The sequence below is a fragment of the Mobula birostris genome, chromosome 12 (assembly GCF_030028105.1).
Source record: "Mobula birostris isolate sMobBir1 chromosome 12, sMobBir1.hap1, whole genome shotgun sequence".
NCBI classification, from domain to species: Eukaryota; Metazoa; Chordata; class Chondrichthyes; order Myliobatiformes; family Myliobatidae; genus Mobula; species Mobula birostris.
Genome location: NC_092381.1, coordinates 7,104,986 through 7,131,574, shown reverse-complemented (window position 1 = coordinate 7,131,574; position 26,589 = coordinate 7,104,986). Strand labels below are relative to the sequence as shown.

The 26,589-nt window shown below is 48.2% G+C and overlaps 1 protein-coding gene across 1 annotated transcript in view; it reads right to left on the bottom strand.

Annotated features, from left to right (window-relative positions):
- Window positions 1-26,177, bottom strand: part of gng5 (guanine nucleotide binding protein (G protein), gamma 5) — a 30,872-nt gene extending 4,695 nt beyond the window's left edge. Inside the window, exons 1-2 of the mRNA XM_072273287.1 lie at window positions 25,970-26,177; window positions 5,324-5,476 (exon numbers count right to left, since the gene is read on the bottom strand). Coding sequence (XP_072129388.1) covers window positions 5,351-5,476; window positions 25,970-26,050 — 207 coding nt within the window. The 5' untranslated portion in view covers window positions 26,051-26,177 and the 3' untranslated portion in view covers window positions 5,324-5,350. The remainder of the gene's footprint in view (window positions 1-5,323; window positions 5,477-25,969) is intronic.
- Window positions 26,178-26,589: the final 412 nt, after the last annotated feature.

Genomic DNA, 26,589 nt, shown 5'->3' with positions numbered 1-26,589 from the left:
CACCTGATTAGTTCCAAGGGTTTAGATGGGGCAGAATTTGTTAAGTGTGTCCAGGATGGATTCTTGTCACAGTATGTGGACAGGCCGACCAGGGGGAATGCCATACTAGATCTAGTACTTGGTAATGAACCGGGTCAGGTCACAGATCTCTCAGTGGGTGAGCATCTGGGGGACAGTGACCACCGCTCCCTGGCCTTTAGCATTATCATGGAAAAGGACAGAATCAGAGAGGACAAGAAAATTTTTAATTGGAGAAGGGCAAATTATGAGGCTATAAGGCTAGAACTTGCGGGTGTAAATTGGGATGATGTTTTTGCAGGGAAATGTACTATGGATATGTGGTCGATGTTTAGAGATCTCTTGCAGGATGTTAGGGATAAATTTGTCCCGGTGAGGAAGATAAAGAATGGTAGGGTGAAGGAACCATGGGTGACAAGTGAGGTGGAAAATCTAGTCAGGTGGAAGAAGGCAGCATACATGAGTTTTAGGAAGCAAGGATCAGATGGGTCTATTGAGGAATATAGGGAAGCAAGAAAGGAGCTTAAGAAGGGGCTGAGAAGAGCAAGAAGGGGGCATGAGAAGGCCTTGGCGAGTAGGGTAAAGGAAAACCCCAAGGCAGTCTTCAATTATGTGAAGAAAAAAAGGATGACAGGAGTGAAGGTAGGACTGATTAGAGATAAAGGTGGGAAGATGTGCCTGGAGGCTGTGGAAGTGAGCGAGGTCCTCAATGAATACTTCTCTTCGGTATTCACCAATGAGAGGGAACTTGATGATGGTGAGGACAATATGAGTGAGGTTGATGTTCTGGAGGATGTTGATATTAAGGGAGAGGAGGTGTTGGAGTTGTTAAAATAGATTAGGACAGATAAGTCCCCGGGGCCTGACGGAATATTCCCTCGGCTGTTCCACGAGGCGAGAGAAGAGATTGCTGAGCCTCTGGCTAGGAACTTTATGTCCTCGTTGTCCACAGGAATGGTACCGGAGGATTGGAGGGAGGTGAATGTTGTTCCCTTATTTAAAAAAGGTAGTAAGGATAGTCCGGGTAATGATAGACCAGTGAGCCTTACGTCTGTGGTGGGAAAGCTGTTGGAAAAGATTCTTAGAGATAGGATCTATAGGCATTTAGAGAATCATGGTCTGATCAGGGACAGTCAGCAAGGGCAGATCGTGTCTAACAAGCCTGATAGAGTTCTTTGAGGAGGTGACCAGGCATATAGATGAGGGTAGTGCAGTGGATGTGATCTATATGGATTTTAGTAAGGCATTTGACAAGGTTCCACACGGTAGGCTTATTCAGAAAGTTAGATGGCATGGGATCCAGGGAAGTTTGGCCAGGTGGATTCAGAATTGGCTTGCCTGCTGAAGGCAGAGGGTGGTGGTGGAGGGAGTACATTCAGATTGGAGGATTGTGACTAGTGGTGTCCCACAAGGATCTATTCTGGGACCTCTACTTTTCGTGATTTTTATTAACGACCTGGATGTGGGGGTAGAAGGGTGGGTTGGCAAGTTTGCAGATGACACAAAGGTTGGTGGTGTTGTAGGTAGTGTAGAGGATTGTCAAAGATTGCAGAGAGACATTGATAGGATGCAGAAGTGGGCTGAGAAGTGGCATATGGAGTTCAACCCGGAGAAGTATGAGGTGGTACACTTTGGAAGGACAAACTCCAAGGCAGAGTACAAAGTAAATGGCAGGATACTTGGTAGTGTGGAGGAGCAGAGGGATCTCGGGGTACATGTCCACAGATCCCTGAAAGTTGCCTCACAGGTGAATAGGGTAGTTAAGAAAGCTTATGGGGTGTTATCTTTCATAAGTCGAGGGACAGAGTTTAAGAGTCGCGATGTAATGATGTAGCTCTATAAAACTCCGGTTAGGCCACAATTGGAGTACTGTGTCCAGTTCTGGTCGCCTCACTATGGGAAGGATGTGGAAGCATTGGAAAGGGTGCAGAGGAGATTTACCAGGATGCTGCCTGGTTTAGAAAGTATGCATTATGATCAGAGGTTAAGGGAGCTAGGGCTTTACTCTTTGGAGAGAAGGAGGATGAGAGGAGACATGATGGAGGTGTACAAGGTAATAAGAGGAATAGATAGAGTGGATAGCCAGTGCCTCTTCCTCAGCGCACCACTGCTCAATACAAGAGGACATGGCTTTAAGGTAAGGGGTGGGAAGTTCAAGGGGGATATTAGAGGAAGGTTTTTTACTCAGAGAGTGGTTGGTGCGTGGAATGCACTGCCTGAGTCAGTGGTGGAGGCAGATACACTAGTGAAGTTTAAGAGACTACTAGACAGATATATGGAGGAATCTAAGGTGGGGGCTTATATGGGAGGCAGGGTTTAAGGGTCGGCACAACATTGTGGGCCGAAGGGCCTGTACTGTGCTGTACTATTCTATGTTCTATGTATCTATGCTTTTCAGTTCTAAATTCCACCAGGTCTCAGCCTGTCCTGGTCCAATCACATGGCGTCACAACCAAGAAAGCTCACCAATGCCTTTACTTCCTCAGGAAGCTAAAGAGATTGGCATGTGCCCTTTGACCCTCACCAGTTTTTAATCAATGCATCCTAGAAAGCACCTTATCTATATGCTTTATCGCTTGGTCCAACAACTCCTCTGCATGTCACCGCGAGAAACTGAAGAGAGTTGTGGACACAGCTCAGCACGTCACAGAAACTCGCCTCCCCTCCATGGACTCTGTCTACACTTCTCACTGCCTCATGAGGACTGTTTGACAGCTCTGGGCCTGTACTCACTGGAATTCAGAAGAATGGGGGTGGGGCGGGGGGAGAATCTCATTGAAACTTACTGAAGTTGAAAGACCTCAACAGATTGGATGTGGAAAGGAAGTTTCCTATGGAGGGGGAGTGTAAGACCAGAGGACTCAGCCTCAGAATAGTGGGATGTCCATTTAGAACAGAGATGAAGAGGAATTTCTTTAGACGGAGTGTGTTGAATCTGTGGAATTCAATGCCATAGGCAACTGTGGAGCCCAAGTCATTGGGTATATTTAAAGTGGAGGTTGACAGATTCTTGATTGGTCAGGGCATGAAGGGATATGGGGAGAAGGTAGGAGATTGGGCCTGAGAGGGAAATAGATCAGCCATGATGGAATGGCAGAGCAGACTTGATGGGCCAAATGGCCTAATTCTGCTCCTATATCTTATGGCTCAGTAAATCAGCCAGAAAATCACCCAGGACATTCTCTTCCCCCTGCCGCCTTGCCCAAAAGGCTGAAAACATGTACTACCAGGTACAAAGACATCTTAATCTCACAACCTATGCTATTATAGTTTTGCACTTATTACTTACCTCTGCTGACTTACCAGCAGACTTTTACCCAGGGTAAGAGAGATCAAAAATTTAAAGTGTTTGGAGGAAGGTATAGAGGGAATATCAGACGCAATTTTCTTTATACACAGAGTAGTTGTATTGACATTTATGAGACTGGAATAATACCAGAAGAGATGAAAAGAAAATCAGTATTCATCACTCTTCCTAAGAAACCTGGAGCAATAGAATGTGAATTACATAGGACCATAAATTTAGCGAGTCATATCACTAAGATACTTCTAAGAATTTTGATGACAAGAGCTAAAAGTAAAATACAAGCTGAAATAGGTAAAGAACAGTGTGGTATTGTGAAAGACAAAGGTACAAGAAACATGATATTGATGTTAAGGATACTGTCAAAACGAGCTATTCAAGTGCAAGAAGATCTGTTTGTTTGTTTTATCGACTACACAAAAGCATTTGATAAAGTGAAGCACAATAAGTTATTTGAAATATTACAGGAGACTCCAGATCTAGATTCGAAAGACCTCCACCTAATCAGAAATCTGTACTGGGAACAAACTGCCGCTGTAAGAATAGATGGAGAAGTGAGTCAGTTTATGAAAATCAAGAGAGGCGTTAGACAAGGGTGTGTTTTCTCCCCGACTTGTTTAATGTGTACAGTGAAACAATATTACAAAAAATATGAGACATCTTGGGAATCAAAGTTGGTGGTGAAAACATCAATAATTTCAGATATGCAGGTGACACTGTGTTAATTGCAAGTATGGAGGAAGAACTACAAAACTTAATTGATCCTGACCCGGATCTGGGCTGTACCCTCCAAATATCCGGAACTGCCTCTCGTTTTTTTTGCACTACCTTACTTTCCATTTTTCTATTTTCTATTTATGATTTATAATTTTAATTTTTAATATTTACTAACTTTTACTATTTTTAATATTTAATATTTGTAATCCAGGGAGCGGGAATCGCAGAATCAAATATCGCTGTGATGATTGTACGTTCTAGTATCAAATGTTTGGTGACAATAAAGTATAAAGTATATAGTTGTTGAAGAAAGTGCAAAAATGGGTCTATCTATCAACCACAAAAAGACAGACTGTATGGTGGTATCCAAAAAGAAGGAGAATCCTTCTTTTTGGATAAAGAGAATCCTTCTTTTTTGGATAAGTATAAAGTATCCTATCTGCAGGCTGAAAGTAAACGGGGAAGACATAAAACAATTACAGAACTTTTGCTACTTAGGGAGCTGGGTGACATCAGATGGCAGGTGCGACATGGACATCAAAAGAAGAATAGGGATGGCAAAAGACACCTTTACGAGATTGAAGAGTATACTGACCAACACTAAACTAGGCATGACAACCCACCTCAGAGTACTGAAAAGTTACGTTTATCCAGTTATGTTACATGGCTCAGAATGTTGGACAATATCTAGTAACATGAGGAAATGAATTGAAGTAGCAGAGATGTGGTTTTTGAGGAGGATGCAAAGAATATCATGGACGAAACGAATATCTAACGAGGTTGTCATGAACAGAGCAAGCACAAAAAAAAATAATGTATGAGATCATGAAAAGGCAACGTAACTTCATTGGACGTGGTTAGGAAAGAGGAGTTAGAATGCACGGTAATTATGGGAAAGATTGAAGGGAAGAAAGCAAGAGGAAAACAAAGACAAATGATGATGGAGACAGCGGCCAGAGAACTGGAAATGAATACCAATGAATTGATCCACTTGACTCAAACAGGAGTGTGTGGGCCATGGCAGTCAAAGCTCAAACTGGGCATGGCACCTGATGATGACGATGATGATGATGAGTTGTATCGATAATGTTCTAATTTGTTCTGTATTTCACTTAAATAACCATAAGCATAAAAAATACATAATTTGTTACTCAGTTAAATGGTAGTTTGTCTTTTTTATATCTTATGAATTATTGCCATGAAACTTTGGCAGCCGCTTAATTGGGACAAAATGTACTGGTCCTGTTGTGCTCCAACTAACTGGAATCCACAATATTTACTTACCAAAGAAAAGAAGAATCCTATTTGCGTTTACAATATCAAACAAGGTTTGAAAGGTCTGAAGGGATTGGTGTTTGGATGGATTCCTGTCAGTAACGGATCCAGTTGTGCGTTCTGCAGGCAAAACTGCTTCAGGTCTGTGGCTGCTTGCGATACCTGTGGTTGATAATTGGCAGGATAGGGATGGTGGGGGCGAGGGAAGCGAGGAGAAACAACAGTTAAATTGATTCAAGATTGTTTAATATCGTTTCCAGTACACAGGTATAAAGGAGAACAAAATTGTTACTCTGGGTCTTTTGCAGCCCAAAAAAACACAATAAGATAAAGAACACAATAATAAAACCACAATAATTATAAGATAGCTTATATAGATGGATTGTACATTTATGAAGTGATGCTAGGCACAGGATTATCTGTACATGAGGTGACTGACAGGAAATGATAAAGTAGTGGTGGTCGGGGGTGTGGAGGGGTGGGTTAGTGGATGGAGGAGTTGATCAGCCTTACTGCTTGGGGAAGGTAACTGTTTTTGAGTCTGGTGGTCCCGGCGTGGATGTTACGTAGCCTCCTCCCTAATGGGAGTGGGACAAATCGTCCATGAGCAGGGTGGGTGCGATCATTCATGATGTTACTGCCCTTTTTCCAGCACCTTTCTGCACACATGTCCTTGCTGGTGGTAGATTGGTGCCAGTGATGCATTGGGCAGTTTCGACTACCCGTTGTACAGCCTTCCTGTCCCTGCAGTGCTGTTTCCCTACCAAGCAGTGATGCAGCTTGTTAGATTGTTCTCTGCTGTGTATCCGTAGAAGGAGGCGAGTTCAGCTCTCTTCAGACTCCTGTAGGATGTGTTTTGAGCCATGAGAGATTGTGCAAGATGTGCTCTCCCAGGCGTTTGAAGCTACTTGCAGTCTGATACATACCAGACACCAACTATTTAAAGGACAAACATCTCATATTCCGTTTGGGTAGCCTCTAACCTGATGACATGATCATTAGTTTCTTGAACTTCCAGTAATTTTCCGCCTCCCCCTTCTGTCTTCTTCAATTTCCCACTCTGGCCTCTTACCTCTTCTCTGCACCTGCCTATTACCTCCCCCTGGTGTCCCTTCTCCTTCCCTTTCTTCCATGCTCCACTATCCTATCTTATCAGATTCCTTCTTCTTCAGCCCTTTACCTTTCCCACCCATCACCTCCCAGCTTCCTACTTCATCCCCTACCCCCACCCAACTGGTCTCACCTATCACCTTCTCACATCCTCCTTCCCCTCCCCCACCCCACCTTCTTACTCTGACTTCTTTCCCCTTCCTTTCCAGTCCTGATGAAGGGACTCGACCTGAAATGTCAACTGTTTAATGACTTCCACAGGTGCTGCCTGACCCCTCCAGTTCCTCTAACGTTTTGTGCTTAACCAGATGCATCTACTGTACTTTCTCCTAGCTCTGCATTATGTTTCCTTTTTAGTCTGACGCACAGGAATGGAAGAGTAGTGGGCACAACCTGGTCTGTTGCAGACACAGACACAGCCCTCTCCACCACTGAGAGCACCTAGAGGAGACACACTGCCTCAGAAGGCAGCACCAATGATCGAGGATCCCTGCCATACAGGCCAGCTTCTTAAAACTCCCATCCGGCAGGAGGTACAGAAGCCTGAAGCCTCCCTTCGACCATTTGTTCTTTGAACCAACTGGAACAACCTAACCCTACCTCAGCAACAGAACACACCAGACCACCTCCTGCACCTGTCTCCTTTTGTGCTTACTTGCACCAAGGCGATGTCTTTCAGTCTTTTTTCCCCACTGTATGGCATAGTTATATTGGGCCATCAGTTAATTGGGGCAGCTGCTCATTTGGGACAACTCTCAAAGAACAAAAACTAATTGAGAAAATAGCTGGGATTCCCTTCTTTTATTTGGAACACTGTGCAACTTAATTGGGACAGGAGCCTGCTGCTGAACAGCTTCTAACTAGCACCAGTCGTGTGCACTTATGTGGCTGTTAGAAATTACATTGTGCTTACAGTGAACTGTTTTTAAAGACCATCAGCTGCACGTGTTTGTGTTCAAAAAGCAGTGATTTTTGTCACTGATAGGTGGCAGGAAACTAGCAGTAAGACAATTCCAAACCGTTTTGCTCACTGTGGTTTCAAGCATTCAGGCTTGAAGATGCCATGATGTGGCTGGAAGTGAAAATAAAATAATTTCACCACTTCGACAAGTTACAAAACCCAAAGAATTTGAAGGTATTGACAATTGAATGTTACAATGAAAATGAAGATTTGGAGGATGCCATCATTGATGGCACTGCATTATCTGCGCTTGGTGTCTGTGCTGATTTTGTTCATTTACAGTCGATCAAAAGACACGGCAGCGTACACTGGATTAATTCCTCTGTTGCGAACTATTAGGAACTAATACAGTTTTATAGTACCATAGTAGTATTGATAGTGTTCGAATTTGTTCTGTATTTCTTTTAAATATATAATTTGTTACTCAGTTTGTCTTTTTTTTTATACCTTTTTAACTATGTCCATGAAACATGAGCTTAACTGTGTAATGATCTGATCTGTATGAACAGTATGCAAGACAAACTTTTCACTGCATCATAGTAAATGTGACAATAACAGAACGTGCTTCCACGCTGCGCTAGTGCACACACAGTGGCCACTTCATTAGGTAGCTCCTGTGCCTAATGCAGTGGCCACCGAGTGTATGTTCATGGTTTTCTGCTGCTGAAGCCCATCCACGTCATGATTCAATGTGTTGTGTGTTCTCGGATACTCCTCTGCACACCACTGTTGTAATGCGTGGTTACTTGAGTTCCTGTCATCCTCCTGTCAGTCCGGCCATTCTCCTCTGAGCTCACCAGCCCCGATGAAGGGTCTCAGCCCAAAACGTCAATTGTTTCTCTTTTCAATCGATGCTGCCTGGCCTGAGTTCCTCCAGCATTTTGTGGGTGTAGCTCTTTCATCAGCAAGGTGCTTTCAGTTCAGTTTTCGTTTATTGTCATTTAGAAATGCATGCATTAAAAAATGATACAACATTCCTCCAGAATGATATCATAGAAAACATAGAAAATAGGTGCAGAAGTAGGCCATTCGGCCCTTCGAGCCTGCACCGCCATTTATTATGATCATGGCTGATCATCCAACTCAGAACCCCGCCCCAGCCTTCCCTCCATACCCCCTGACCCCCGTAGCCACAAGGGCCATATCTAACTCCCTCTTAAATATAGCCAATGAACTGGCCTCAACTGTTTCCTGTGGCAGAGAATTCTACAGATTCATCACTCTCTGTGTGAAGAAGTTTTTCCTAATCTCAGTCCTAAAAGGCTTCCCCTCTATCCTCAAACTGTGGCCCCTCGTTCTGGACTTCCCCAACATCGAGAACAATCTTCCTGCATCTAGCCTGTCCAATCCCTTTAGGATCTTATACGTTTCAATCAGATCCCCCCTCAATCTTCTAAATTCCAACGAGTACAAGCCCAGTTCATCCAGTCTTTCTTCATATGAAAGTCCTGCCATCCCAGGAATCAATCTGGTGAACCTTCTTTGTACTCCCTCTATGGCAAGGATGTCTTTCCTCAGATTAGGGGACCAAAACTGCCACAATACTCCAGGTGTGGTCTCACCAAGGCCTTGTACAACTGCAGTAGTACCTCCCTGCTCCTGTACTCGAATCCTCTCGCTATAAATGCCAGCATACCATTCACCTTTTTCACCGCCTGCTGTACCTGCATGCCCACTTTCAATGACCGGTGTATAATGACACCCAGGTCTCGTTGCACCTCCCCTTTTCCTAATCGGCCACCATTCAGATAATAATCTGTTTTCCTATTTTTGCCACCAAAGTGGACAATTTCACATTTATCCACATTAAATTGCATCTGCCATGAATTTGCCCACTCACCCAACCTATCCAAGTCACCCTGCATCCTCTTAGCATCCTCCTCACAGTTAACACTGCCACCCAGCTTCGTGTCATCTGCAAACTTGGAGATGCTGCATTTAATTCCCTCATCCAAGTCATTAATATATATTGTAAACAACTGGGGTCCCAGCACTGAGCCTTGCGGTACCCCACTAGTCACCGCCTGCCATTCTGAAAAGGTCCCGTTTATTCCCACTCTTTGCTTCCTGTCTGCTAACCAATTCTCCACCCACACCAATACCTTGCCCCCAATACCGTGCGCTTTAAGTTTGCACACTAATCTCCTGTGTGGGACGTTGTCAAAAGCCTTTTGAAAATCCAAATATACCACGTCCACTGGTTCTCCCCTATCCACTCTACTAGTTACATCCTCAAAAAATTCTATGAGATTCGTCAGACATGATTTTCCTTTCACAAATCCATGCTGACTTTGTCCGATCATTTCACCGCTTTCCAAATGTGCTGTTATCACATCCTTGATAACTGACTCCAGCAGTTTCCCCACCACCGACGTTAGGCTAACCGGTCTATAATTCCCTGGTTTCTCTCTCCCTCCTTTTTTTAAAAGTGGAGTTACATTAGCCACCCTCCAATCCTCAGGAACTAGTCCAGAATCTAACGAGTTTTGAAAAATTATCACTAATGCATCCACTATTTCTTGGGCTACTTCCTTAAGCACTCTAGGATGCAGACCATCTGGCCCTGGGGATTTATCTGCCTTCAATCCCTTCAATTTACCTAACACCACTTCCCTACTAACATGTATTTCGCTCAGTTCCTCCATCTCACTGGACCCTCTGTCCCCTACTATTTCTGGAAGATTATTTATGTCCTCCTTAGTGAAGACAGAACCAAAGTAATTATTCAACTGGTCTGCCATGTCCTTGCTCCCCATAATCAATTCACCTGTTTCTGTCTGCAGGGGACCTACATTTGTTTTTACCAGTCTTTTCCTTTTTACATATCTATAAAAGCTTTTACAGTCCGTTTTGATCACAAGAAAACACAAGATAAACCAAGCCTAAAACTTACAAAACCACATAATTGTAACATATAGTTACAACAGTGCAAAGCAATACTATAATTTGATAAGGAGCAGACCATGGGCATGGTAAAAAAAAGTCTCAAAGTTTCACCCACAGAACTCCAGGTCACTGGATTTTTTTTTGTTGTTGTGTTTTTTTTTGCACTATTCTCTGTAATCTCTTGCTTGACTGTTGTGTGTGAAAGCCTCAAGAGCTCAGCAGTTTCTGAGAAACTCAAACCGCCCCATCTGGCACCAACAATCATTCCACAGCCAAAGTTACTTAGATCACACTTCTTCCCTGTTCTGATGTTTGGTCTGAACAACAACTGAACCTCTTGACCAAGTCTGCATGCTTTTACGCACTGAATTGCTGCCACATAATTGGCTGATTAGATATTCGCATTAACGAGGTGTACAGGTGTACCAAATAAAATGGCCACTGAGTGCATCTCTTGCTTCTTGGAATTTGAAATTAGAAATCCCTTCCCCCTTCCATTCCATGGCAACTGCTGAGTAACTGAAGTCTAGAAACATAAACTGTAAAGTTGGCTGCTCTTCGTGGCTCAGGAGATACAAAGCGAGGCTCTGAACAGACTTTATCATTTTAAGGAAAAACACTTCCATCACAACAGAGCACCAGGCACGCAGCCAACCACCGAAAGCTGGGGACCATTAGCGTAACTTTCCCCTACATTTGTGCCGAACAGTGGGCTTCATTTTCAAAGCAACACACGCAAAATGCTGGAGTTACTCAGGTCAGGCAGCTTCGATGGAAATGAATAAACAGTTGACATTTCAGGCCGACACCTTTCTTCAGGTCTAAGGAGGAAGAGGGAAGATGGGGAGGGGAAAGAGGCTAGCTGGGAGGTGATAGGTGAAGCCAGGCGGGTGAGAAAGGTCAAGGGTGGGAGAGGACGGAATCTGATAGGAGAGGAGAGTGGACATAGGTGAAGGGGACAAGGGGAAAAGTAATGGGCAAGTGAGAAGAGGTAGAAGGTCAGAGAGGGGAACAGAGGAAGGTGGGGGGAGGGGACTTGTTTACTGGAAGGAGAAACAAATATTTATGACGGGCCTCACCAACGTGGGGAAGGCTGCATCGGGAGCACCGGGCACAACAGAGATGTACTGATCTCATATACATCAAAACACAAACATCACATTTCACTGTACATTAACAACCAGCACAACCGAAGGATGTGCGGGGGCAGCCTGCAAATGTCACCACACATTCCACAGCCATACTGCTCAGCAGAACCACACAAGCTCCAGAATAACAAAGTTGTGGGGGAAGCAGAGGACTACCAGCTGGAAGACATTTATTGCCCTCCAGTGATGCTGCCCCTGGTTCCTAAAGTTGTCATAGTTGAGGGGGGAGGTACTGAGGATAAGTATGCACTATCTACTAAATGCTACCAATGGTGCACATATCAAATGGCCTCTGACAACCAAGTCCCCCTCCTGGCCTTCATGTGTGGCTTAGCTACTAAGCCTGGCAGAATTGTTTCCACTGACAGGAAAAGGAACAAAGGCAGGTTACAGGCGCCTTAGAATCAGTCACTTCAGGCAGAATGTCTTCTGTTTATGATTTACACTCTTCTCTCTCCAAGTAAATTTATCCATGTTCCACCAGCTTCAACTGGGCCTCTGTGTCTCACACACAACACACAGACACAGGCCTCCAGCCCCAGGCTAGCCTGCTTCCAGGCCTCCTATCCTTGGCTCTGGTTTCCTAGGCTTGCAAACATTGTGCCTCAAATTTCAGATTTCTTGTCAAGATGGCATCACGCTGTGATGTCGGTCAACGTCATGGCTCAGACTTTGTTTCTTTAGGTTCATAGGGCTGGTTTTGGGACAGTGCAGGGAGTTAGGATTCAGAGGCAAGGATGAGAGGGCATTAGAGGTGAGCTTGCAAACCTTGCTTATCTTCCTGCCCACTCTTAAGGTTAACAGCACCATGAAAACATGGAAACCAGCAGAGAAAATGGACTTGGGCCCAAGATACCAGGAGATTAGAAACATGAGGGGAGATCTTATTAAAGGGGAAGATGACAAGTTGATGTTTCCATGAGTGGGAGAAGTTTGAACGAGGGACACGGTTATGAACAACACACAATGCTGGAACCACTCAGCATAATCCTCATAATCTAATCCTTGGCTATCAAGTTCCCAGCTATAATCTTCTTTCAGCTATGATTCAGTGATGCCCACAACATCATACATGCCAATCTGCAATTATGCTACAGGCTCATCTACCTTATTCCAAATACCACACACATTCAAATACAACACCTTCAGTCCAGTATTCACCCTTTTTCATTTAGTCCACCTCTTGCACTGCAACTCATCCAGCTGACTGCAATTTTGCCCTATCATCAGCCTCTCCTCATGACACATTGCCTCTGTTTGTGAACCAGCTACCTCATCTTCAGCATTATCACTCCAGTTAGAGGTCAGATCAGGATCCAGGGTTTAGGGACAGGAATGTAGGGGAGTTAGAGGTCAGGTTCGAGTTTAGGGGCAGGGATGTGGGAGTGACGGGCCAGACTAGGGTTTAGGGTTTAGGGATAGGGATGTGGGGGAGTTAGAGATCAGGTTAGGATTTAGGGACAGAGGGGCGAGGGCGTTATTGATCAGCGGCAGTAAGTGAAAACTCTGGACAGGAGTTCATGTCCAGGTCAAAGTGTTCCGTGTCAGTATTGGGGGTAAGGTATTGATGTGGATACAGAATTGGTTGGCAGACAGGAAGCAAAGAGTGGGAATAAACGGGACCTTTTCAGAATGGCAGGCGGTGACTAGTGGGGTACCGCAAGGCTCAGTGCTGGGACCCCAGTTGTTTACAATATATATTAATGACTTGGATGAGGGAATTAAATGTAGCATCTCCAAGTTTGCGGATGACACGAAGCTGGGCGGTAGTGTTAGCTGTGAGGAGGATGCTAAGAGGATGCAGGGTGACTTGGATAGGTTGGGTGAGTGGGCAAATTCATGGCAGATGCAATTTAATGTGGATAAGTGTGAAGTTATCCACTTTGGTGGCAAAAACAGGAAAACAGATTATTATCTGAATGGTGGCCGATTAGGAAAAGGGGAGGTGCAACGAGACCTGAATGTCATTATACACCAGTCATTGAAAGTGGGCATGCAGGTACAGCAGGCGGTGAAAAAGGCGAATGGTATGCTGGCACTTATAGCAAGAGGATTTGAGTACAGGAGCAGGGAGGTACTACTGCAGTTGTACAAGGCCTTGGTGAGACCGCACCTGGAGTATTGTGTGCAGTTTTGGTCCCCTAATCTGAGGAAAGACATCCTTGCCATAGAGAGAGTACAGAGAAGGTTCACCAGATTGATTCCTGGGATGGCAGGACTTTCATATGAAGAAAGAATGGATGAACTGGGCTTGTACTCGTTGGAATTTAGAAGATTGAGGGGGGATCTGATTGAAACGTATAAGATCCTAAAGGGATTGGACAGGCTAGATGCAGGAAGATTGTTCCCGATGTTGGGGAAGTCCAGAACGAAGGGTCACAGTTTGAGGATAAAGGGGAAGCCTTTTAGGACCGAGATGAGGAAAAACTTCTTCACACAGACAGTGGTGAATCTGTGGAATTCTCTGCCACAGAAAACAGTTGAGGCCAGTTCGTTGGCTATACTTAAGAGGGAGTTAGATATGGCCCTTGTGGCTAAAGGGATCAGGGGTATGGAGGGAAGGCTGGTACAGGGTTCTGAGTTGGATGATCAGCCATGATCATACTGAATGGCGGTGCAGGCTCGAAGGGCCGAATGGCCGACTCCTGCACCTATTTTCTATGTTTCTATGAACATCGGTGATCCTGGAAGGCTGTGTTAGCAGATGCCAAGGAGATCAGTGGTCCCCAGATCAGAGACCGGTCCTGGATTGGAGCTCTGTACAGGTGGAGAGTCCTGGGTACAGGTGGGAATCAGGAGGGTTGGTGACCTCCCAGGTTACTGGGGTCGGAGGTCCGTGTAAATTGAGAAGCCAGGGTGTGAAGGTGAAGCCGAAAGTCAAAGTCCAGAACACGGTGAGTATAGAGGTAAAAGGTTGAAGGTCAAAGTTCTATGTTTGCACTGCTTATATTTTTAAATAAATTTCTTATTGTAACTTACAGTGCCTTGAAAAAGTATTCAGCCCCCACAACTATTTTCACATTGTACTGTCTCATTTTCCAAATTTAAAATATATTGAAGTAGGATTGTTTGAGCTAATCTACAAAGCATCATGTCCAATCAAAAGAAATATTCCAAAACCTGTCAAAAATTTACTAAAATTGAAACCAAAATTGTGAGGCTGTAAAGTATTCATCTCCTTTCTAATGACTACACTAACTTTCCTCAGGTGCAATACTGTATATTACCTTGGCAACTCACTCAAATTATTGATGTAGAAAATTGGAAGATCACCTGTTTGCAATGAATTCACAAGAATAAATACCCCCTCTCTCTGTAAGGTCCAACAGTATGGTAGATTTTCAACAGACCAAACCAAAAAAAAAAAAAAAAAGAGCATTCAAGACAAGTCAGGGAAATGATAATAGAGAAGCACAGACTGGGGAAAGATACTAGACCACCTCAAAAGCACCGAACATACCTCAGAGCTCTGTGCAGAACATTGTGAAAAAGTGGAAAAAACATGAAACCACAGCCACTCTGCCTAGGTCAGGCCACCTCCCTAAACTTAAGTCACTGGAGAAGAATGGCACTTGTAAGAAAGACTAGTGTGATGCCAACAGTCCCTCTGAGTGAGTTGCAAAAGTCAGTGGCTGTAACTGGAGATGAAGTTCATGGCTCCACAATCTCTAAGGCCTTGGACAAAAAAGGTATTTATGGAGAATGGCAAGGAAGAACCGTTAGCTAAATAAAAAGCATATCCTTGCCTGTAAAGACTTTGCAATGTGCTACTTAGAAGATACTAAGGAGATGTGGAAGAAGGGCTTGGGTTGGATAAGACTAAAATGGAACACTCTGGACTCAACTCTAAGCAGTACATGTGGCAAAAATCTAATACTGCGCGTCAGCCAGGTAGCACCATTCTTACTGTAAAGTATCATGCTAAAAGGATGCTTTTCAGCAACAGGGACAGGAAATCTGGTCAGGATTGATGGGAAGACGAATGCTGATAAATACACAGAGATTCTGGATAAAAATCTGTTGGCCTCCGCCAGGAAGGTTAAACTGGAGGGGAAGTTCATCTTTCAGTAGGAAAACAACCCAAAACACACTGCCAGAGCAACAAGGGCCTTGAGTGGCCCAGTCAGTCCTGGTCTTAACCTGATTGAACATCTCTGGCAAGACCTCAAGGTTGCTGTCCACCACTGCTCCCCAACTAATCTGGCACAGCTAGAGCAATTTTGCAAGGAGGAGTGGGCAAATCCTGCTCCATCACATTGTGCAAAGCTAATAGACCATAAGACAAAGGAGCAGAAGTCGGCCATTCGGCCCATCGAGTCTGCTCCGCCATTTTATCATGAGCTGATCCATTCTCCTATTTAGTCCCACTCCCCCGCCTTCTCACCATAACCTTTGATGCCCTGGCTACTCAGATACCTATCAATCTCTGCCTTAAATACACACAATGACTTGGCCTCCACTGCTGCCCGTGGCAACAAATTCCATAGATTCACCACCCTCTGACTCAAAAAATTTCTTCGCATTTCTGTTCTCAGTGGGTGCCCTTCAATCCTTAAGTCATGCCCTTTCGTACTAGACTCCCCCATCATGGGAAACAACTTTGCCACATCCACTCTGTCCATGCCTTTCAACATTCGAAATGAGGTCTCCCCTCATTCTCCTAAACTCCAAGGAATACAGTCCAAGAGCGGACAAACGTTCCTCATATGTTAACCCTCTCATTCCCGGAATCATTCTAGTGAATCTTCTCTGTACCCTCTCCAACGTCAGCACATCCTTTCTTAAATAAGGAGACCAAAGCTGCCCAAATCTGAGTACTAATAGTGACTTATCCAAAAAGACTACTGGCTGTAAGAGCTGTGAGAGGCGGTTCAGCTAAGTACTGAACAAAGGGGGACGAATACTTCCGAACTGCTAACATTTCAGTATTTGAATTTTTAGTTTTTCATGCTTTACAATTTTCTATTTTCTGGCTCTACTGTGATAAAAAGGAGAATGTGATTCACAAATAAAAATTCTCAGTTAAATTGATCAAACCCCCTGATCGTAATACCCATTTGTGTGAACAAAGGAGTTGGGGGGGGGGGGCTGAATATTTTTACAAGCCAATATTTTTAATAGTTTCTTTTAACATATTGCACTGTACTGCAGCCACAAAACAACAAATTTCATGGCACGCGTTCTGCAGCATCCATCTTTAAGACCCTGCTCACCCAGGACATGTCCCCTTCCTTGTTACTACCCCATAGGGAACAGGGTTCAAACTTCAAATATTTATCAAAGTATGTATACATTATACAACTGAGATTCCTCTCCTAATAGGCAGCCATGAAACAAAGACAGCCCAAAAAGAATATGAATGAATTATATATCCATCTATCAATGTGCAGAGAAAAAAAACACATCATGCAAACAGTAACTGCAAGCAAATAGTGCTTCTGATTTGAAGTCCATGAAGTGAGTCCCATAGTTAAGTGCAGAGTCAAGTAAAAGCTGTGGAGCAGTGACCTTAATCAGCCCGTACTTCGCCTCAGGCCCCTACACCCTAACCTTATCAATCTGGTTCTGCCGCACCAAATTGCTCCCAAGTCCAAAAGGAAGTTGCAGACTATTACTTGCAATGACTTTGCCAGAAAAGTGTGGTTGACAAAGTTGTTTCGTTAGCTACCAGCCAGGAGTCACCAGCGGCATCTTAAACCACCTGTCAAAATGTTGCACAGAGACACCTCTCACTCCCTGCGCAGGTGATTAAGATCAAGATATTATACGTACTGAGAGTGGTATCATTCAATCTGAAACCAGATGCTATTCTAAACCAATTCAAACTATGACGACTGGAGTTGCTAAGTTTGCTATGGTACATTGGGAAACAAGACAAACAGTTAACCTGGAAAATCTTGAAGAGTTATTGAATTCTTTTGGTCCTGTACAGTAGCCTCCCCACCCCACCCCCCATACCAGACAGTGATACAGCCTGTACACAGTACGTTGGTTTAGTTTTCACTTCTCATTAAATGGATTTTTAATTTTGTTCTGTCTTGGAAAAATTGTGTTTATTTTATGTTTAATTTGTTTTTTTCCACATGAGAATGTGTTTATCAGACACTCTGTGCTTGTCATACTGTTGCAAGTAAGTTTTTCATTGCAGCTGTGCGTGCACACTTGTGCAGATGTCAATAAACCCGACTTTGGGACTTTGTTAGCGAGGGGATTAAGTATCGTATGTCCAAGCTTGCAGATGGCACTGTCCGGGCTGTGAGGACGGTGCAGACACTTTCCGAGGGAAGTCATTAAGGGAATGAGTGGGAGGCAAAGGGGAAAGAAAAAGTGAATTATCTTGTAAATGCTGAGACTGACAGATGTTGGAGAGACCCTTTGTACACACGAGGGCATAGATTTATGATCTGAAGTGAGGGATTTAAACGAGACACCGGGGGAAGCTTTGTCACACAAAGTGTGGTGCACATTTGCGCCTGCTTCACCGTTCCATCATGGTCCCATCCTCCTGCCCTCTCCCAGTAAACTTTGATGCCCTGATCAACCCCAGCTTTCATATACCTACTGACTGCACTGTACTGCAATAAATAAATTTAAAATGCTAGTTATTCGACAGGTCAGGCAGCATCCACGGAGGAGAATCGATGGTCAACATTTTGGGCTCAGACCCTTCGTTGGGAGTCCAGCTGCCGGACTGGCTGAGCTCCTCCAGCATTTTGATGTGCAGCCCTCCCCTGCTCCCCATAATGCCTCTTCATAAGGAGAGCTTGTTGCTCCTTATTTCCACCTACAAACTGCTCTTAAACGAGACGATGGGCAAACCTGGGTTGTTTTCTCTGGAATGGCAGAGGCTGAGCGGAGATCGGATAGAGGTTCATAAGATTTCAATTATTTAGAGATGCAGCATAGGATTGGCCCTTCAAGCCTCACCGCCCAGCAACCCATACTCAACCTTAACCTAATCACGGGACAATTTACAATGCCCAATCAACCTATAGCAGTGCACCTTTGGACTGTGGCAAGAAGCCAGAGGACCCAGAGAAAACCCACACATTACACCGGGGAGGACGAACAGAGACTCATTACAGGGGACACCGGGACTGAACTCCAACACCCACACCAGAGCTTTAACAACATTGCCCAAACTGCTATACTACCATGGGGCTAGAGGTTTACAAGCAACATAGAGAAAACAGATAGCATCTTTCTCCCAGGGATGAGATGTCTAATACCAGAAGGCGTACATTTAAGGTGAAAGGGGGTAATTTCAAAGGAGATGTGAGGGGCAAGTTACTTACAGAGAGTGGAGGGTGGTGGTAAAGGCAGATACATTTGGGACTTTTAAAAGTCGTTTAGATAGGCACATGCACATGAGGAAACTGGAAGGATATGGCCATTGTGAATTGAATCGACTTTATTTATTATATCCTTCAAATACATGAGGAGTAAAAGTCTTTACATCTCCATCTAAATGTGCAATCGTAGTAATTTATAATAAATAGAACAGTCAATGTCACATAGAACTACACCCAAATCAGCGTGAGTTAATCTGTTCGAGAGGCAGAAGGGATTAGTTTAGTTGGCTTTCTGATTACTAATTTAATCGACACACACAAAATGCTGGTGGAACGCAGCAGGCCAGGCAGCATCTATAGAAAGAGGTACAGTCGACGTTTCGGGCCAGGACCCTTCGTCTTACTATCTCTTCTTCCAGTTACTCCTGACGAAGGGTCTCGGCCCGAAACGTCAACTGTACCTCTCCCTATAGATGCTGCCTGGCCTGCTGCGTTCCTCCAGCATTTTGCGTGTGTTGCTTGAATTTCCAGCATCTACAGATTTCCTCGTGCCTGCACGAACTTAATCGGTTCGGTACAACATTGTGGGCCGAAGGGCCTATTCCTGTTCTATGTTCTACCACCCCCCCCCACCCTTCTGCAATCACCTTAACTTTATGCACCCTGCTATTAACTACTGCCCAAGGCGGCAGGAGTCTCTGGCTGTCTACTCTAACGTGTCACCTCGCATCCTCCTTCGCTCCAAACAGAAAACCCCTAGTTTGCAGTTAAAAAAACAAGAGATTCTGCAGATGTTGCAAGTCCAGAGTCCTAGCTTGCTCAACTTACCCCCAGAATACTTCCTCGTAAGAAGAGCTTGTTGTTCGCGATTTCTGCCCTGCAGTTTAAATTTAAAGCTGGCCGAACGTATTAACAATCGGCAGGTCACCGGTGCTGAGAAAGCCTCCGGCGAGGGTTTATCCCACCGCTGACCGATTCTAACACGGGACACGGGGTAACATTCTGTGTTGATCTCACAAAGTGAAACAAGTCTCCCCAGCCAGTCACCAAACACAAACAGTAGGTAAAAAAATAACCCTGCAAGCCCATTATTCTTTCCCCTCCACCAGCAAATGGACGCTCCTTCCTTAATATTTAATGCCCCGATGACTCTTAATGAGATAAGGTCTCTCCTCAATGTTAGACAGTGACCCGGAAGTTTAGGAACCCTTCCGTTTGTCTTCAAAGTTTACTTTAAATAATAGGGCAGGAGTTATAAATAAACAAGGGAGGATAGTTTCTTTACACTTTTGAAAGATTTTGGACATAAAGCTTCAGAAGGATAACACACTTCCTACAGACTTAGCGTCTCCTTACACTCCCTTCCCCATACAGTTAGATTAATTAGAATGCAAAGCAAGGGCCGTGTGGAGAGAGATTGCTCATAAGATGGCAGGCGCAAACACACAGTGGGCGTTTATGTTATGAAGGTGATGAGAAAAGGCGCTTAAAACGGAAATGAGAGGGAGCGAGAGAGCAATAAATCATATAGACAAGAGATTCTGGATTTCCAGCAGAGTAACACACACACTCACAATGTTGGAGGAACTCAGCAGGTCAGGCAGCATCTATGAAGGAGAGGGAACACCCGGCCTGTACTCCTTCCTTTCCTCCACCTTTTTATTCTGGTGTCTCTCCCCCCACCCCCTTCCTTTTCAGTCCTGATGAAGGGTCTTGGCCTGAAAATTGAGTAGGTATTCCTCTCGTGGATGCTGCCTGACCTGCTGAGAGATGGGGAGGGAATGCGTGTGTGTGTGAGAGAGGGAGGTTGTGGGGGGGGGGAGAGAGAGAGGTTGTGTGTGTGTGGGGGGAGAGGGAGAGGTTTTGTGTGTGGGGGGGGAGAGAGAGAGGTTTTGTGTGTGGGGGGGGAGAGAGAGAGGTTGTGTGTGTGGGGGGGAGAGAGAGAGGTTGTGTGTGGGGGGAGGGAATGCGTGTGTGTGTGAGAGAGGGAGGTTGTGGGGGGGGGAGAGAGGGAGGTTGTGGGGGGGGAGAGAGAGAGGTTGTGTGTGTGGGGGGGAGAGAGAGGTTGTGTGTGTGGGGGGGAGAGAGAGGTGTGTGTGTGGGGGGGGAGAGAGAGGTGTGTGTGGGGGGGGGAGAGAGAGGTTGTGTGTGTGTGGGGGGGGAGAGGGAGAGGTTTTGTGTGTGTGTGGGGGGGAGAGAGAGAGGTTGTGTGTGTGGGGGGGGAGAGAGAGAGGTTGTGTGTGTGGGGGGGGGAGAGAGAGAGGTTGTGTGTGTGGGGGGGGGAGAGAGGTTGTGTGTGTGTGTGGGGGGGAGAGGGAGAGGTTTTGTGTGTGTGGGGGGGAGAGAGAGAGGTTGTGTGTGTGGGGGGGGGGAGGGAGAGGTTTTGTGTGTGTGGGGGGGAGAGAGAGAGGTTGTGTGTGTGGGGGGGGAGAGGGAGAGGTTGTGTGTGTGGGGGGGAGAGGGAGAGGTTTTGTGTGTGTGGGGGGGAGAGAGAGAGGTTGTGTGTGTGGGGGGGGGGAGGGAGAGGTTTTGTGTGTGTGGGGGGGAGAGAGAGAGGTTGTGTGTGTGGGGGGGGGGAGAGAGAGGTTTTGTGTGTGGGGGGGGAGAGAGAGAGGTTGTGTGTGTGGGGGGGGGAGAGAGGTTGTGTGTGTGTGTGGGGGGGAGAGGGAGAGGTTTTGTGTGTGTGGGGGGGAGAGAGAGAGGTTGTGTGTGTGGGGGGGAGAGAGAGAGGTTGTGTGTGTGGGGGGGGAGAGAGAGGTTGTGTGTGTGGGGGGGGGAGGGAGAGGTTTTGTGTGTGTGGGGGGGAGAGAGAGAGGTTGTGTGTGTGGGGGGGGAGAGAGAGAGGTTGTGTGTGTGTGGGGGGGGAGAGAGGTTGTGTGTGTGTGTGGGGGGGAGAGGGAGAGGTTGTGTGTGTGGGGGGGAGAGAGGTTGTGTGTGTGTGTGGGGGGGAGAGGGAGAGGTTTTGTGTGTGTGGGGGGAGAGAGAGAGGTTGTGTGTGTGTGGGGGGGGAGAGAGAGAGGTTGTGTGTGTGGGGGGGGAGAGAGGTTGTGTGTGTGTGTGGGGGGGAGAGGGAGAGGTTTTGTGTGTGTGGGGGGGAGAGAGAGAGGTTGTGTGTGTGGGGGGGGAGAGAGAGGTTGTGTGGGGGGAGAGGGAGAGGTTTGTGTGTGGGGGGGGAGAGGGAGAGGTTGTGTGTGGGGGGGGGAGAGAGAGAGGTTGTGTGTGTGGGGGGGGAGAGAGAGGTTGTGTGTGTGGGGGGGGGAGAGAGAGAGGTTGTGTGTGTGGGGGGGGAGAGAGAGGTTGTGTGTGTGGGGGGGGGAGAGAGAGAGGTTGTGTGTGGGGGGGGAGAGAGAGGTTGTGTGTGTGGGGGGGAGAGAGAGAGGTTGTGTGTGGGGGGGAGAGAGAGGTTGTGTGTGTGTGGGGGGGGAGAGAGAGGTTGTGTGGGGGGGAGAGAGAGAGGTTTTGTGTGTGTGGGGGGGAGAGAGAGAGGTTGTGTGTGTGTGGGGGGGAGAGGGAGAGGTTGTGTGTGTGGGGGGGGGAGAGGGAGAGGTTGTGTGTGTGGGGGGGGAGAGAGAGGTTGTGTGTGTGGGGGGGGAGAGAGAGGTTGTGTGGGGGGAGAGGGAGAGGTTTGTGTGTGTGGGGGGGAGAGAGAGGTTGTGTGTGTGGGGGGGGGAGGGAGAGGTTTTGTGTGTGGGGGGGGGGAGAGAGAGGTTGTGTGTGTGGGGGGGGGAGAGAGAGGTTGTGTGGGGGGGAGAGGGAGAGGTTTGTGTGTGTGGGGGGGGGAGAGAGGTTGTGTGTGGTGGGGGGAGAGGGAGAGGTTGTGTGTGTGGGGGGGGGGAGAGAGAGAGGTTGTGTGTGTGGGGGGGGGAGAGAGAGTGGTTGTGTGTGTGTGTGGGGGGGAGAGAGAGGTTGTGTGTGTGGGGGGGGGAGAGAGAGGTTGTGTGTGTGGGGGGGGGAGAGAGAGGTTGTGTGGGGGGGGAGAGGGAGAGGTTTTGTGTGTGTGGGGGGAGAGAGAGGTTGTGTGTGTGTGGGGGGAGAGGGAGAGGTTGTGTGTGTGTGGGGGGGAGAGAGAGAGGTTGTGTGTGTGGGGGGGGGAGAGAGAGAGGTTGTGTGTGTGGGGGGGAGAGAGAGAGGTTGTGTGTGTGTGGGGGGGGAGAGAGAGAGGTTGTGTGTGTGTGGGGGGGAGAGGGAGAGGTTGTGTGTGTGTGGGGGGGGAGAGAGAGGTTGTGTGGGGGGGGGAGAGAGAGGTTGTGTGTGTGTGGGGGGGAGAGAGAGGTTGTGTGTGTGGGGGGGAGAGAGAGGTTGTGTGTGTGGGGGGGAGAGAGGTTGTGTGTGTGTGGGGGGGGAGAGAGGTTGTGTGTGTGGGGGGGGAGAGAGAGGTTGTGTGTGTGTGGGGGGGAGAGAGAGGTTGTGTGTGTGTGGGGGGGAGAGGGAGAGGTTGTGTGTGTGGGGGGGAGAGAGAGGTGTGTGTGGGGAGAGAGAGAGGTTTTGTGTGTGTGGGGGGGAGAGGGAGAGGTTGTGTGTGTGGGGGGGAGAGAGAGGTTGTGTGTGTGTGGGGGGGAGAGAGAGGTTGTGTGTGTGTGGGGGGGGAGAGGGAGAGGTTGTGTGTGTGGGGGGGAGAGAGAGGTGTGTGTGGGGAGAGAGAGAGGTTTTGTGTGTGTGGGGGGGAGAGGGAGAGGTTGTGTGTGTGGGGGGGAGAGAGAGGTGTGTGTGGGGGGAGAGAGAGGTTGTGTGTGTGTGGGGGGGAGAGGGAGAGGTTGTGTGTGTGGGGGGGAGAGAGAGGTGTGTGTGGGGGGAGAGAGAGGTTTTGTGTGTGTGGGGGGAGAGGGAGAGGTTGTGTGTGTGGGGGGGAGAGAGAGGTGTGTGTGGGGGGAGAGAGAGGTTGTGTGTGTGTGGGGGGGAGAGGGAGAGGTTTTGTGTGTGTGGGGGGGAGAGAGAGAGGTTGTGTGTGTGTGTGGGGGGGAGAGGGAGAGGTTGTGTGTGTGGGGGGGAGAGAGAGGTGTGTGTGGGGAGAGAGAGAGGTTTTGTGTGTGTGGGGGGGAGAGGGAGAGGTTGTGTGTGTGGGGGGGGAGAGAGAGGTGTGTGTGGGGGGAGAGAGAGGTTGTGTGTGTGTGGGGGGAGAGGGAGAGGTTTTGTGTGTGTGGGGGGGAGAGAGAGGTTGTGTGTGTGTGTGGGGGGGAGAGAGAGAGGTTGTGTGTGTGTGGGGGGGAGAGAGAGAGGTTGTGTGTGTGTGGGGGGGAGAGGGAGAGGTTGTGTGTGTGGGGGGGAGAGAGAGGTGTGTGTGGGGGGAGAGAGAGGTTGTGTGTGTGTGGGGGGGAGAGGGAGAGGTTGTGTGTGTGGGGGGGAGAGAGAGGTGTGTGTGGGGGGAGAGAGAGGTTTTGTGTGTGTGGGGGGGAGAGGGAGAGGTTGTGTGTGTGGGGGGGAGAGAGAGGTGTGTGTGGGGGGAGAGAGAGGTTGTGTGTGTGTGGGGGGGAGAGGAGAGGTTTTGTGTGTGTGGGGGGGAGAGAGAGAGGTTGTGTGTGTGTGTGGGGGGAGAGGGAGAGGTTGTGTGTGTGGGGGGGAGAGAGAGGTGTGTGTGGGGAGAGAGAGAGGTTTTGTGTGTGTGGGGGGGAGAGGGAGAGGTTGTGTGTGTGGGGGGGAGAGAGAGGTGTGTGTGGGGAGAGAGAGGTTTTGTGTGTGTGGGGGGGGAGAGGGAGAGGTTGTGTGTGTGGGGGGGAGAGAGAGGTGTGTGTGGGGGGAGAGAGAGGTTGTGTGTGTGTGGGGGGGAGAGGGAGAGGTTGTGTGTGTGGGGGGGAGAGAGAGGTGTGTGTGGGGGGAGAGAGAGGTTGTGTGTGTGGGGGGGGGAGAGAGAGGTTGTGTGGGGGGGAGAGGGAGAGGTTTTGTGTGTGTGGGGGGGAGAGAGAGAGGTTGTGTGTGTGGGGGGGGGGAGAGGGAGAGAGAGGTTGTGTGTGTGTGGGGGGGGGAGAGAGAGGTTGTGTGTGTGGGGGGAGAGAGAGGTGTGTGTGGGGAGAGAGAGAGGTTTTGTGTGTGTGGGGGGGAGAGGGAGAGGTTGTGTGTGTGGGGGGGGGAGAGAGAGGTTGTGTGGGGGGGAGAGGGAGAGGTTGTGTGTGTGGGGGGGGGGAGAGAGAGGTTGTGTGGGGGGGAGAGGGAGAGGTTTTGTGTGTGTGGGGGGGAGAGAGAGAGGTTGTGTGTGTGGGGGGGGGGAGAGGGAGAGGTTGTGTGTGTGGGGGGGGGAGAGAGAGGTTGTGTGGGGGGGAGAGGGAGAGGTTTTGTGTGTGTGGGGGGGAGAGAGAGAGGTTGTGTGTGTGGGGGGAGAGAGAGGTGTGTGTGGGGAGAGAGAGAGGTTTTGTGTGTGTGGGGGGGAGAGGGAGAGGTTGTGTGTGTGGGGGGGGGAGAGAGAGGTTGTGTGGGGGGGAGAGGGAGAGGTTGTGTGTGTGGGGGGGGGAGAGAGAGGTTGTGTGGGGGGGAGAGGGAGAGGTTTTGTGTGTGTGGGGGGGGAGAGAGAGAGGTTGTGTGTGTGGGGGGGGGAGAGGGAGAGGTTGTGTGTGTGGGGGGGGGAGAGAGAGGTTGTGTGGGGGGGAGAGGGAGAGGTTGTGTGTGTGGGGGGGGGAGAGAGAGGTTGTGTGGGGGGGAGAGGGAGAGGTTTTGTGTGTGTGGGGGGGAGAGAGAGAGGTTGTGTGTGTGGGGGGGGGAGAGGGAGAGGTTGTGTGTGTGGGGGGGGGAGAGAGAGGTTGTGTGGGGGGGAGAGGGAGAGGTTTTGTGTGTGTGGGGGGGAGAGAGAGAGGTTGTGTGTGTGGGGGGGGGAGAGGGAGAGAGAGGTTTACTTCGGCGATGGGGAAGGATGAAAGTGTGAGACCTGATAGTTCAAAGAAAGGTTAACAACCCTGGAGTTTAGATGGAAGTGAAACTGGGCTCCCACACCAACTCTCTCTAAACAGCATTATTAACGCCTCGAACAGTACTATAATAATTGGTTGAAGTGGTCATATTCGCATTACAGTGACTGAGGTAACCGAGTGGGGGCCCCCGCACCCGGAAGGATCGGCCCCGCAGTCACCGACTGCACAGTTGTAACCTGTCGCGTTGACAGTAAATCGTTGTAAAATCAGCACGTCCTATCAGATGTGTGGACAGCCCCCACCCATCACCGGGAAGGGGCTATCACGGGCAGCGTGGGCCGAATGCGCGCAGTGGGAGGAATGGTGCTGAGTAGCGGCGGCTCCGCCCTGCTGCGGGCTCCGTCCCCGGGTAACCGGCTCACCTTAAGCCGCTTGATGCCGACCTCAAAGCGGAGCTGTTCCACTAGCTTCCTTGTAGCGACCAGGTTGCCGGTGCCGGACATTGTCGGAGGCGGACGGGCTCTTCTTTCCCCTCTCTCTGTCCTCTCCGGTCGGGTGCTGAGCGAGGGTCCGTCTCTCTGAGCTCCCTCCTCGGCTCTCACCAGCGCTTTTTCCGGTTTCCCTTCAGAGCGCTAGTGGGGCGCCCCGTAATGTTCAGAGGCGGAGCAGCAGCGAGGGAACACAGTCCAAAACACAGGACTGAGAAAGGGAACAGAGTCCAAAACACAGGGCAGAGAGACGGAACACAGTCCAAAACACAGGACAGAGAGACGGAACACAGTCCAAAACACAGGACAGAGAGACGGAATACAGTCCAAAACACAGACCAGAGAGACAGAACACAGTCCAAAACACAAGACAGAGAGACGGAACACAGTCCAAAACACAGGACAGAGAGACAGAACACAGTCCAAAACACAGACCAGAGAGACAGAACACAGTCCAAAACACAGACCAGAGAGACAGAACACAGTCCAAAACATAGGACTGAGAAAGGGAACAGATTCCAAAACACAGGGCAGAGAGACGGAACACAGTCCAA